This window comes from Rhinolophus ferrumequinum, chromosome 22 (assembly GCF_004115265.2).
Source record: "Rhinolophus ferrumequinum isolate MPI-CBG mRhiFer1 chromosome 22, mRhiFer1_v1.p, whole genome shotgun sequence".
NCBI lineage: Eukaryota > Metazoa > Chordata > Mammalia > Chiroptera > Rhinolophidae > Rhinolophus > Rhinolophus ferrumequinum.
In genome coordinates this window covers 43409151-43419633 of record NC_046305.1, presented here as the reverse complement: position 1 = coordinate 43419633, position 10483 = coordinate 43409151, and the positions used below count along the sequence as shown (strand labels likewise).

General features: G+C 54.6%; 1 protein-coding gene across 5 annotated transcripts in view; it reads left to right on the top strand.

Moving 5' to 3' along the window:
* The first annotated feature begins 267 nt into the window (after window positions 1-267).
* KCND3 (potassium voltage-gated channel subfamily D member 3) overlaps window positions 268-10483 on the top strand; it is a 196701-nt gene continuing 186485 nt past the window's right edge. For 2 of the 5 annotated variants that reach the window (XM_033093241.1, XM_033093238.1), the window contains exons 1-2: window positions 271-423; window positions 6765-7942. In XM_033093241.1, the coding sequence (XP_032949132.1) occupies window positions 6837-7942 (1106 nt within the window). In that variant the 5' untranslated portion in view covers window positions 271-423; window positions 6765-6836. Of the gene's footprint in view, window positions 424-787; window positions 809-5653; window positions 5675-6764; window positions 7943-10483 lie in introns of those variants that run through there. The other 3 variants (XM_033093242.1, XM_033093239.1, XM_033093240.1) reach the window with 3 other exon arrangements.

Here is a 10483-nt window from a genome sequence, read left to right as displayed (position 1 = left end):
GCCCGCGCCGCGCCCCCGTTGCCTCCCCCTTCGGGAGAGGGACCTCGCCAGGCAGTCCGCGGCCGCCGGGCTCTGCTCCGCGCGGCGCTGGGAGTGACGGGGGCAGGGAGCGAGCGAGCAAGCCGCGAGCCCGCGAGCCCGCGAGCGGAGCGGCGAGGCGGGGAGGGGACACGCTGCCGAACCGGGGCTGGAGCGGCGGCGGCGGCGGCGGCGGCGGGGGAGGGAGGGGCCCACGGACAGACGGACGCACGAACCAACCGAGCGAGGGAGGGAGCGAGCTAGACTTCGCCCGCGAGGAGGTGGCTGCTGGGCTCTCCCCCGCGCTGCTGGGCGCTCGGCGCCTTCGCGGCCCCCGGCTCCCGGCTCCCGGTAGCAGCTTCCTCGCGCGCGCGGGGCGCGGGGCCCGGGCTTGCTTCGCCGAAGGTAAGAGGGACGCGACCGAGCCTTCTGGAGCCAGGAAGTGTGAGGAGCGCTGCTCCCACGCCTGTTGCTCCAGCTGCCCACGCGGCACCCTCCCACTCCCGCGCCTGGGTGGGTGGGCGCTGGGGAGCCGGAAGGATTGGGGGTGGGGCCGGCGCCGCGGGGGAGCCGACAGCCGGCCCGGGGGCGTCGGCCGGCTGCGGAACCACCGCCGGGCAGCGGGCGCTGTGAGCTTGGGGGGTGGGGGCGTGTGAACCTCTGCCCTCTTTCCATTGGCCTGCCTTCCCTCGGGGGTGCCAGAGGCAGCGCCCCGGAATCCGGCGGCAGGTGGCGACGGCTTGCTCGGTCCCCCGCTCTTTGTGAGAAGAGAAGGCGAGAGATGGCTGAGGTGGGAAGCAGGGAGCAGTTTGGGGCGCTTCGCAAAGTTCTCCAGCCCGGCGAGGCTGCGATGTGCCTACCAGTGGCTGGGGGGCCACACGTCGGTCGGGTCCTGCCCGGCGCCGCTGCCACCCTGCGAGCCCTGGGAAAGGGCTCTAAGGGGCAATGCGGAGGCCAAGGCGGCCGGGCGGAGGGGGTTCAAAAGACTCACTTTGCGAGATGTTTATACTGGGGGTGCGGCGCGAAGGGACTGGGCAGCGAAGTTACCTGGATTCAACTAAATTCCTGTACTTGTTTAGCGTTGACATTTGAATCAAGTCCAAGATGTCCTGCTTTTATCCCGGGCAGCAGGGACATGTCAGCAACAGGCTGAGGTTCCGGACCTGGAATCTTACCGCAAAGACAGGGCTCTTGTGTTTCTTCAGAGGGGCTATCTGAACTTTCTTGTGATCCTAGGCACAAAAGCGATCTGTTTATAAGACCCAGCAAGGGTTGTTATAGACTACATGTTGGTATTTTGCACCAACGTACCTGATGTTAAATTTATGCCTTATTTACCGGTAGTTCAAAAGATCCTGGATGTTCATTGTCCGTAGCAGGGGGCCCTGGGAACACACGAATTCCACGCGAAGCATGTGTACATTTCCCCATGTGGACGTGTTGGCGCAGGGTCAGGAATCGATGTGTTTATTTTTCCTTGTCACTACTTGAATGCAACAGAATGCAAGTACACAAGGGACCCCCAGAGGAAGAAAGATTGCTAGCTTGTTCTCTTCTGCTATTGAGGAGGCTGGAGAAAAAGAGTTCAGGAAAGTGCGGTGGCCAGCCTAGGAGTGGCACTGTGGAAGAGGATCTGTGTGTGTGGGTCCCAGGCCTGTACCCAAAGATCCCCAGCCTGGCACCCTGTCAGTTTTATCCATGCTTACCCAAACCCTCTGGGCACAGGAGAAAGGCCACTGGATTGTCAGGACCCTCCCCTCCCCCAGACTGGCCCCATTCTGAGTTAAGCAATGTGATGTAAAATTGTGGAAAGTAAAAGTTTCCAGAGACGCTCCACCCCCAATGCTCTGCCGAGGTCACTAAAGGGTAGACCTTGGTGATGTGACATTTTTGCTGCCTTGAGCCTGTCCTCTGGTTAGGTGTCAATCCCCAGATAGGCTGTCTAGTCCCTTTGCCCACTTTTGTCCCTCTCCCTCCTAAACAGAAGCTGTTTAACAGGGTTTTTTACAGCAGGGGAAAATCTGTTTCCCTTTTCCAGGATGTTTTGCCTTTGTCATTTCAGCGCTCACCTGTTTTAAATGTCTCTTCCCCAGCTCCCCCCACCCCCATCTTTCCCACTGTCAAACTCTTCTGCCAAAAACAAAAATAGCTTCAGATTTTTCATTTGTAAGGCGTCCACGTCCTAGTAAAACCTTGGCATTTGAGGCATGTGCAGTGCCATTGGCTGGAAATGGGGCCGCACTGTTTGCCTGTTGCAGAAATTCATACCCAGGTCGGCTCCAGGAGGTGTCGGAGCCTGTTGAGAGCCACCGAGAAGCCCTACTTGAGCTGGGTCATGCCTGCAGGGTTGTGTGGAGGGTATGGCTGGAGTGGCCTTGGGCATGGTATCTGGTGGGACACTTTTCCTCCCCTTCTAAACCCAGACAATTCCCCCCGCCCCTTAATATACACACACAGAGAGAAAGTAGCAGTGGGGTAATTGCTCCTGTAGGGGTATCTTTTACTAGATGGACGGGCCTTAAGCCTCTGCAGATGGCCTGGCTCTTGCCTGCCTTTCTTTGGGAAGATTGTCCTGGATTAATGTATGGGGTAAAGGCTTGGCCTTGGGACCAGATGCTTTTATGATAGAAAGGGGTTGTTTTTCCTTCCCAGTTCTCAATGATTCATCTGAAAGCAGTTTGTAAAATACTCATGGCCCGTGGAGAAGAGGAGATTGGCGTGGGGTAGAGAGAGGTTGGGTGATGGGGCTCAGCCTGGTGATGGAGAGGGACCAGACACTGAGGCTTGGGAGTCGGGGGAGCAGCACTGGAAGAACGGGAGGGGAAGGGCATTGTCCTCTGAGGGTGCACAGCTGCATGTCTGGTCCCTGCAGGGTGTCACCGGGTACCTCCTGGCTCAGCAGTCTTTTAATCTTTGCCACTCAAACCCCCTCAACGTCCTGCTTCTCTGAGCTCCATTCCGGGATAAAACAGGGAGGTGAAGTGTGAGAGGTCCAGGGCGCAGGGTCTGGAGGCCTGGCCCCCGTTGCCCTCCAGGGCGGCGGCCAGGCGTTCAGTGAATGAACCCAGCCTCCGATTGCCTAGAGTTCTGAGTGATGCAGGTTGTATGCCCTGTTCTGGCCACCAGCCTCATCAGGCATTCCCAGAACTGCTTTTGCTAGGAAGAGACTCTGGCTAACCGCGTCCCCACAGCAACAAACCCAGATGCTCTACTTCCTGCTTTGCATGGGAGACGGTTATGATGAGGTCTCAGGGAACTACAGCCTGGATGTCCTGGATCCATAGAATCAAGGATTATTGAAGCCAAAGGGCTCCTTGTCCAATTCTCTGATTTTACAGATGGGGATTCTGAGGCCCCGAGCGTGACGGTGCCTTGCTTTCCCAAGTTCAGGAGGGATCTGACAGTGGAATGCAGGGCCTCCTGACCCTGTGCTCTTGGCTGCCCAGGACGAGCGGGAGGGGAGTCTGCGCGCCCTCCGGGATCTGGAAAGTCATCTGGCAGTGAGCTGATCAATGGTCTGTTAGAAAATCATCAACTCCTGGGTCTTGGTCTCCTTACCTGGAACTTCCACGTCCACGTCATAGGTTTTTATGGGAAAAACCAAATGTCTGCTGCGATAAATCAAATGTTTGTGGGATAAGTCAATGTTAGTTAACATTGTCAGTGCCCAGTGTTAACTAAATCCAAATTGGAATTATCTGTGACCAAGGCATAAATCGAGGGCCTGCTTCCCAAACTTCCCTTGCTCCTTAGAAAACCTAGCTCAGTGTGTGCTGAGAGACTACAAATTCTCCGAGTAACCCAGGGAAGTACAGGGAGTCATAAGGGTAAATGTCTTGAAGAAAGACAAGATGCACAGGACGTGTTCCCAAATCCTCTGTCAGTGGCACATGGATTACCCACTGCCGTGGATGTATGAACTCCCATTCTCTCCTCAGTTCCCGTAATCAAGAGCTCATCAGGCCTGTGCTGTTTTTCTGTTCTCTCAGTGATGACATTTAGAAGGAATGTCATTGTCATTCTTGTCTTCTGTGGCACCTGAATCAATATCCCTATATTGAGGGAATAGAGAAATGTGGATATTCTCCTTAGCATGCAGATGGGGAAACTGAGGCAGAGATCTTCTCCTTGGGAAAACTCGACGGAAGGCATAGTGAGTCAGAGGCACTTAAACTGGATTCTTTGGACCCAGATCTGTCTTCAGAGTTTACTGTTTCAAGAGAGAATGCCCACCCTTGGAAACCTCTGAAATATAGTAGCAAGGCATGGAGTAAAATGGATGGAATGTAGATGGCAACTGTAAAATCAGGGTCGCAGTCTGAGCACTTACGGCTGCAGTGCACTGTGCCACCTCTTCGGTTGTCATGCACAAATGGAGGTGTCATGGCCTTTTCCCCTTGAGGAGCTTAGTGTGGGATGGGGAGAGCAGGGCAGTGGCCTGGCTGTACCCTTGAACTCCACGTTGAGACTGCCAGGGTTTAAATCTCTGCTTACTTATCACGTCCTTTAGCACAACTCCTCCTGCTTCGTCTTCCTCATCTGCAGAAGGGGGGCGACAATGGTGTCTGCCCCCTGGGATTGTTGGTGGGGTCCGTTGAGATGGTCCATGCAAGTATGTGACACTGTGCCTGGCACGCAGGCGGCCCTCAGTAAACGTCAGCTGTTATTCTTCTCCTACAGGGAGCCCTTGAGAAGTGGCGTGGGCTTCATGGCCTGTGGGGTGGGCTCAGTTGGCCCCTTGTGGGATCCCCGTTCTGCCCTTTCTGGCTGGCAGGCTACTGAACTTCAGACTCTTCCTCCGAGGGTTGCTGTAAGGATGGGTGACCCACAGGAGTGCCCGGCATAGAGGAACTGCTCAGTTATTATTGGCCATGATTATTAATAAGACATAGGAAGTGTCTGTAACCTAAGCCAGGATCCCATTGTGGAAATGCTGGAATACCGGGTCAAAGAGTTTGGACTTGATTTTGTGTGCCGTGATTTTGTAAAACACCATCAGAACCTTGCTTAGGGCGTTGACTGAGCAGAATGGATTCCTGGGGAACAGGAGAAACAGAACAGTTTAGGGGTGCTGGGATGAGAGATAAGCAAGCCAGTGGGAAGGGGGCCCGAGGCAACTGGAGCCTTAATGAGAACAGTAAGAGCCGTTGTCGGTTATTTGGCAACTCCGGGTGCAGCAACGAGGAAAGTGACCAAGGTGACAGGCCTTGGGTCAGCGATGCTGACAGCAAAAGGTAAAGAGCAGCTTTTTGCAAGGAGGGAGATCTGGGTTAAACCTGTCCTGTTTCAGAGGCGTCCAGTGGGAAAGTCTAGTGGCCGTTCAGATCTCAAAAGCCTAGAAAAGCTGGGAGTCAGGAGAAGGAAGCAGGGTGACGGAGAGAGAGAAAGCTCAAATCCCATTACGAGACTCACCCCTGCTTCATTTCTTTAAACACAGAGTTGAACCAACTGCATTCCAGAGGGTCCAAATAGTTCTGAGTCCGGATTGGTGCTGTGCGATCCGTTTAGGATTAGTGAACACGAGTGTCAACCCCTACCGATTTCCCATGGCTGTGACGTGTGTTTCTGTGTCACCACATGTCTTCCCACAGATGGTGTACATTTGGGGATTGCAGAGTCATCTCACTATCGTCTTTAAAAAGTCAGATCTGGGAAGGTAAATCTGTTTCCCAAAGCCAAATATAATTCTCTGTGCCTCTGTTCCCTCCATCCACACAGGTGATGGGAGGCGTGTACACAGTGTGCTTCGGAGAGCAGTGGGTGAAGGGACGAGGTAGCCCAGCACGAAGGAACCTCTGAGGGTGGCATGGGGCCAGGTGAAAAAGGCTGGCATAAGAGAGAGTATTATTATATAAGCCGAGGGAGCTAAGGATGGTGGGCAGATGGAGACGGGAGGCGAGGAATCTGGAGATGGCAGAAAGCGTGGGTCAGCTTCCTCTGGGAGGGAGAGGGGCAATGCATGGAAGGCAGGTGTACCAAGAATCCAAACGTCCCTTGACAGGCTGGGGAGGGGACGCTGCCCAGCCTCATAGCCTCTCCCACGTCTATCATGGCTCTGAGGGTCCCTGAACACTAGGTTGCTAGATGTCCCAGAGAGTAGCACTCCACCAGGGACAGCCTTCTCCATAGGACTTGGGGACAGAGCTCCACCACACACTAGCCTACTGTAGTCACCTGCCATCTCAGAGAATTTTCCAGCGCTGGGCCTGCCCCAGCCTCCTCTTCCCCAGTGAGGAGTAGAAAGCATGTGTTTACCTGATCTCCTTCATCCACACCCCTTTCCTGATTACCCTGGTGGGTGAAGAGCGAAATAAAAATTAGCATGTTTATCCCACTTTGAAATTCGTTTAATGACAACTCATTTACCCTCTCCCAATTTAAATTCGTAATAACGCCATAACCTTTCAGAGCTCATTATGTCCCGTGTCTTCCCAGATCTTCCTGCTAAAGAGGCTTTCCCTCCACATGCTCCTGAACTCTTGGAACTGACAATGTGGCAGGCAGTCGACAACATCTGGTGATCCCACACAGCTGCACTGCCCCATGCCACACACGCGCCCTCCCTGCCAGGGGAGGACGGAAAAGAACCAAGGCCTCTTTCGTGGGTGGTGATTTCAGTTTAATTCCTTTGCCTGTTCAAGACTTTGGCTGTTTCCCTCCCCGAGGACCCTTCCCCGTGTCCCATTTCCCACCTGGGAGTCAATCATGGACTCACCCGGTTCTCTGTTCTGTCCTCCTGTCTCCAGGGGTCGCTGAACTAACTCCAAGCTGGTGTGCACAGGGTCTGCACAGTGGCCGGCCCGAGAGCTGGAGTCACCATGGCGGCGGGAGTGGCAGCCTGGCTGCCTTTTGCGCGGGCTGCGGCCATCGGGTGGATGCCAGTGGCCAACTGCCCCATGCCGCTTGCCCCGGCGGACAAGAGCAAGCGGCAGGATGAGCTGATCGTGCTCAACGTGAGCGGGCGGAGGTTCCAGACCTGGCGGACCACGCTGGAGCGCTACCCGGACACGCTGCTGGGCAGCACGGAGAAAGAGTTCTTCTTCAACGAGGACACCAAGGAGTACTTCTTCGACCGGGACCCCGAAGTGTTCCGCTGCGTGCTGAACTTCTACCGCACCGGCAAGCTGCACTACCCGCGCTACGAGTGCATCTCGGCCTACGACGACGAGCTGGCCTTCTACGGCATCCTGCCCGAGATCATCGGGGACTGCTGCTACGAGGAGTACAAGGACCGCAAGCGCGAGAACGCCGAGCGGCTCATGGACGACAACGACTCGGAGAACAACCAGGAGTCCATGCCGTCGCTCAGCTTCCGCCAGACCATGTGGCGCGCCTTCGAGAACCCGCACACCAGCACGCTGGCCTTGGTCTTCTACTACGTGACGGGCTTCTTCATCGCCGTGTCGGTCATCACCAACGTGGTGGAGACGGTGCCGTGCGGCACGGTGCCCGGGAGCAAGGAGCTGCCGTGCGGCGAGCGCTACTCCGTGGCCTTCTTCTGCCTGGACACCGCCTGCGTCATGATCTTCACCGTGGAGTACCTCCTCCGGCTCTTCGCCGCGCCCAGCCGCTACCGCTTCATCCGCAGCGTGATGAGCATTATCGATGTGGTGGCCATCATGCCCTACTACATCGGCCTGGTCATGACCGACAACGAGGACGTGTCGGGCGCCTTCGTCACGCTCCGGGTCTTCCGCGTCTTCCGCATCTTCAAGTTCTCGCGACACTCGCAGGGCCTGCGGATCCTGGGCTACACGCTGAAGAGCTGTGCCTCGGAACTCGGCTTCCTCCTCTTCTCCCTCACCATGGCCATCATCATCTTTGCCACTGTGATGTTTTACGCCGAGAAGGGCTCCTCTGCCAGCAAGTTCACGAGCATCCCGGCCTCCTTTTGGTACACCATTGTCACCATGACCACCCTGGGGTAAGCGGGTGCTGGTGGCCTGGCGCAGGGCGGGGGTGGGGGTTGGGGGTGGGATGGGACCGCGAGGCTCTGGGTAGGAAGAGGATGGGGCACAGGAGGCTAGAGTGGCGTATCCAAGTGGTGGGCGCATCAGAAGACGGAGGCACGTGAGTGATTTGTTTGGGAGGCAGTGGCTTGCTTTCCACTGAGCTTTCTTTTGGGAGTGGGGCATGTGTTTTATAAAACATGGAAAAAGCCACCATTTCTTTATTCCGCCACACATTCTGTGCCTGTGTGTATGTGGGGCACGGAGGGGAGTGGTCAGTGCTGCCTTTTTCCGTGCATCTGTGCGTATAAGGGCTGCCATGGGGAGAAGAACAGGGCAACGGTGGGGAGGAACCAAACTGTGACAAGTTTGGGGAGTGCCGTAAGGAGGGTACAGGTTTCCGTTAACAGAAGACACCGAGAACCCTCTTTCTGGATCCTTCCTGTATTTCTTCTTTGTAGTGTATGTGTAAGCTGTTTTCTGTTTCGCCTTCCTTTTCCTTTCCGCTGTCACAGATGCTCAAGGGTTCAGTAGCCCCGAGCAGACTTTCTGTAAGTGACTTTGAACTTGGGTTTTCTGAAAAGCAGGGCACCCCCGTTGTTTTTCTCACTGAAGGAGGAGTCGTCTTACTTTCTCAGCCCGACTGTGATTGAATGACCCAGCCTACCTGGGCGATCGCAAGATGGTCTGAATGAGTCATGTGGCCAGATACAGACGTAACAATATTGCCAACGGGAGGTCACGCTGTCCCTTCCATCTCTCAGAAGTTGCCTCTCCAGCTGAGGTCACAGAAATGTGTTTATGGTGCTGGGGTATGAACTTTCCGTCAGAGGAAGGGGGCTCAGGAAGGAGAGTATACTCTTCCCCCCAATGGATTCAAGCCAATGAGGGCAGCTTTAAGGAGACATGTATTTCTTAGGGTTTCTGCTTCGTGTTGCAAGTCACTGAAGGTAATGCAAACCCCCTTCACAATTCATATGCTGGGTCTATATTTGCTTAGCCCAGGAAGCGTTATATTGCTGATGGAGAATTCATGAAGCTTTTTATTTGGTCTTTGACAATTCAGTTGGTGGCGTCCTGGTGATTCGATTTTTTCCTGGCTGAAACCCTGTGGCGCTGGTCTTGGTTTTGCCGTAGTGTTTCGTGTGCTTATTGGGAATGACTGAGCAAGTGACGGGACCTTATAAAATGATTACATGTGTCATTCTGACACATAGGAGGGAGCAAGGGGGAGAGCAAACGGTGTCATTGTCCATTTGTGAAGGCCACATTTGATGAGGGCATTCCCTTTACTTCTTGTCTGTGTGACAGAGGCCATCCTGCCCCTTCCTCCAACACACACCGATACACACACACACACACTTCTTCAAATAAGTTCCTCCCAGAGTGGCTAAGAATGGCTGGTCATTTGACCTTGTCTCTCTTGGCTCAGGTGGAGATGTGGGCTTTTGAGCACAGTGAGCTGGCCACCACGTCAGGAAAAGGAGGCCCATTTGCCCCCTCTAGGCTGACCCTGGCCTTTCCTGAAGGGGGCCTACTCCTGGCCAGGACCTCCATGGCCACGATTCTGATGTGGCCCTGACTGTCCAGCATCTTCAAGTACCCCCTGAGGGGACGCAGGACACAGAGTGATGCCTCAGAATGCCATGGGGAGATGCACGGGGGTCAGACTTAAAATGGGATTGTTTCAGAGGACGTCAGTGGCCACCTGCCCAACCTTTTATTAGTAATAGAGCAGCACATGTGTGTCTATTATACGCCAGCAGTGTGCTGAGCACTTGGCATCTATTATCTGTTTGAGTCGTCACAACAGGCCTGCAAGGTAGGACAGACTCTATACAACTTGGAAGATGCAGAGGCTCAGAAAGGTTTAAGTAAATTTCTGTAGTCACATAGCGGGTAAGGGGCAGAACTGGTTTTCAAATACCAGTCTGGCGGTCTCAGTCCAGTGTCCTTTCCCTTTTCACTCACCACTCCACTTGTTCCCATGCCATCAGGGCCCACAGGTGGGAATCAGAACTTCGGAGGTACGGCTTTTTATTAGGACCTCAGGGTATCAGAGTCTATTCGAGTCACATCGCTATTCAAGAAAGCATCTGTGCCACGAGTAGCACATGGCAGGCACCGTTCTAGGCACACGGGGAATTTATAAATAAAACATTTCCTTCTGGCAAGTTCAGTGTTTTGTTATTACTGGGGAGACCATGGATTTCCTTTGGCAGTCACTTTGTAGATCCAGGGGAAAGTCCAGCAGCAGGATATGGACGATCTTGGCTTCACATTTACTTTCTTAGGTGAGAGCAAGGGGACTCCGCCAGAAAGTGAAGGCAAGGAGGAAGGGAAGGGTGCCTACACGGGAGGAGCGTGGTTCCCCCAACAGTGGGCCTCTCACCGTTCCTTCCCCGATGCATCAAAATGTCTGGCCTCAGGGAGGAGAAACTAGTGTGCACAAAAGGCTTCAGCCTTTAGTCGTGTCTCCCGTAACCTCCTAAGTAAGGGAAAGCAGGCTTTTTCTT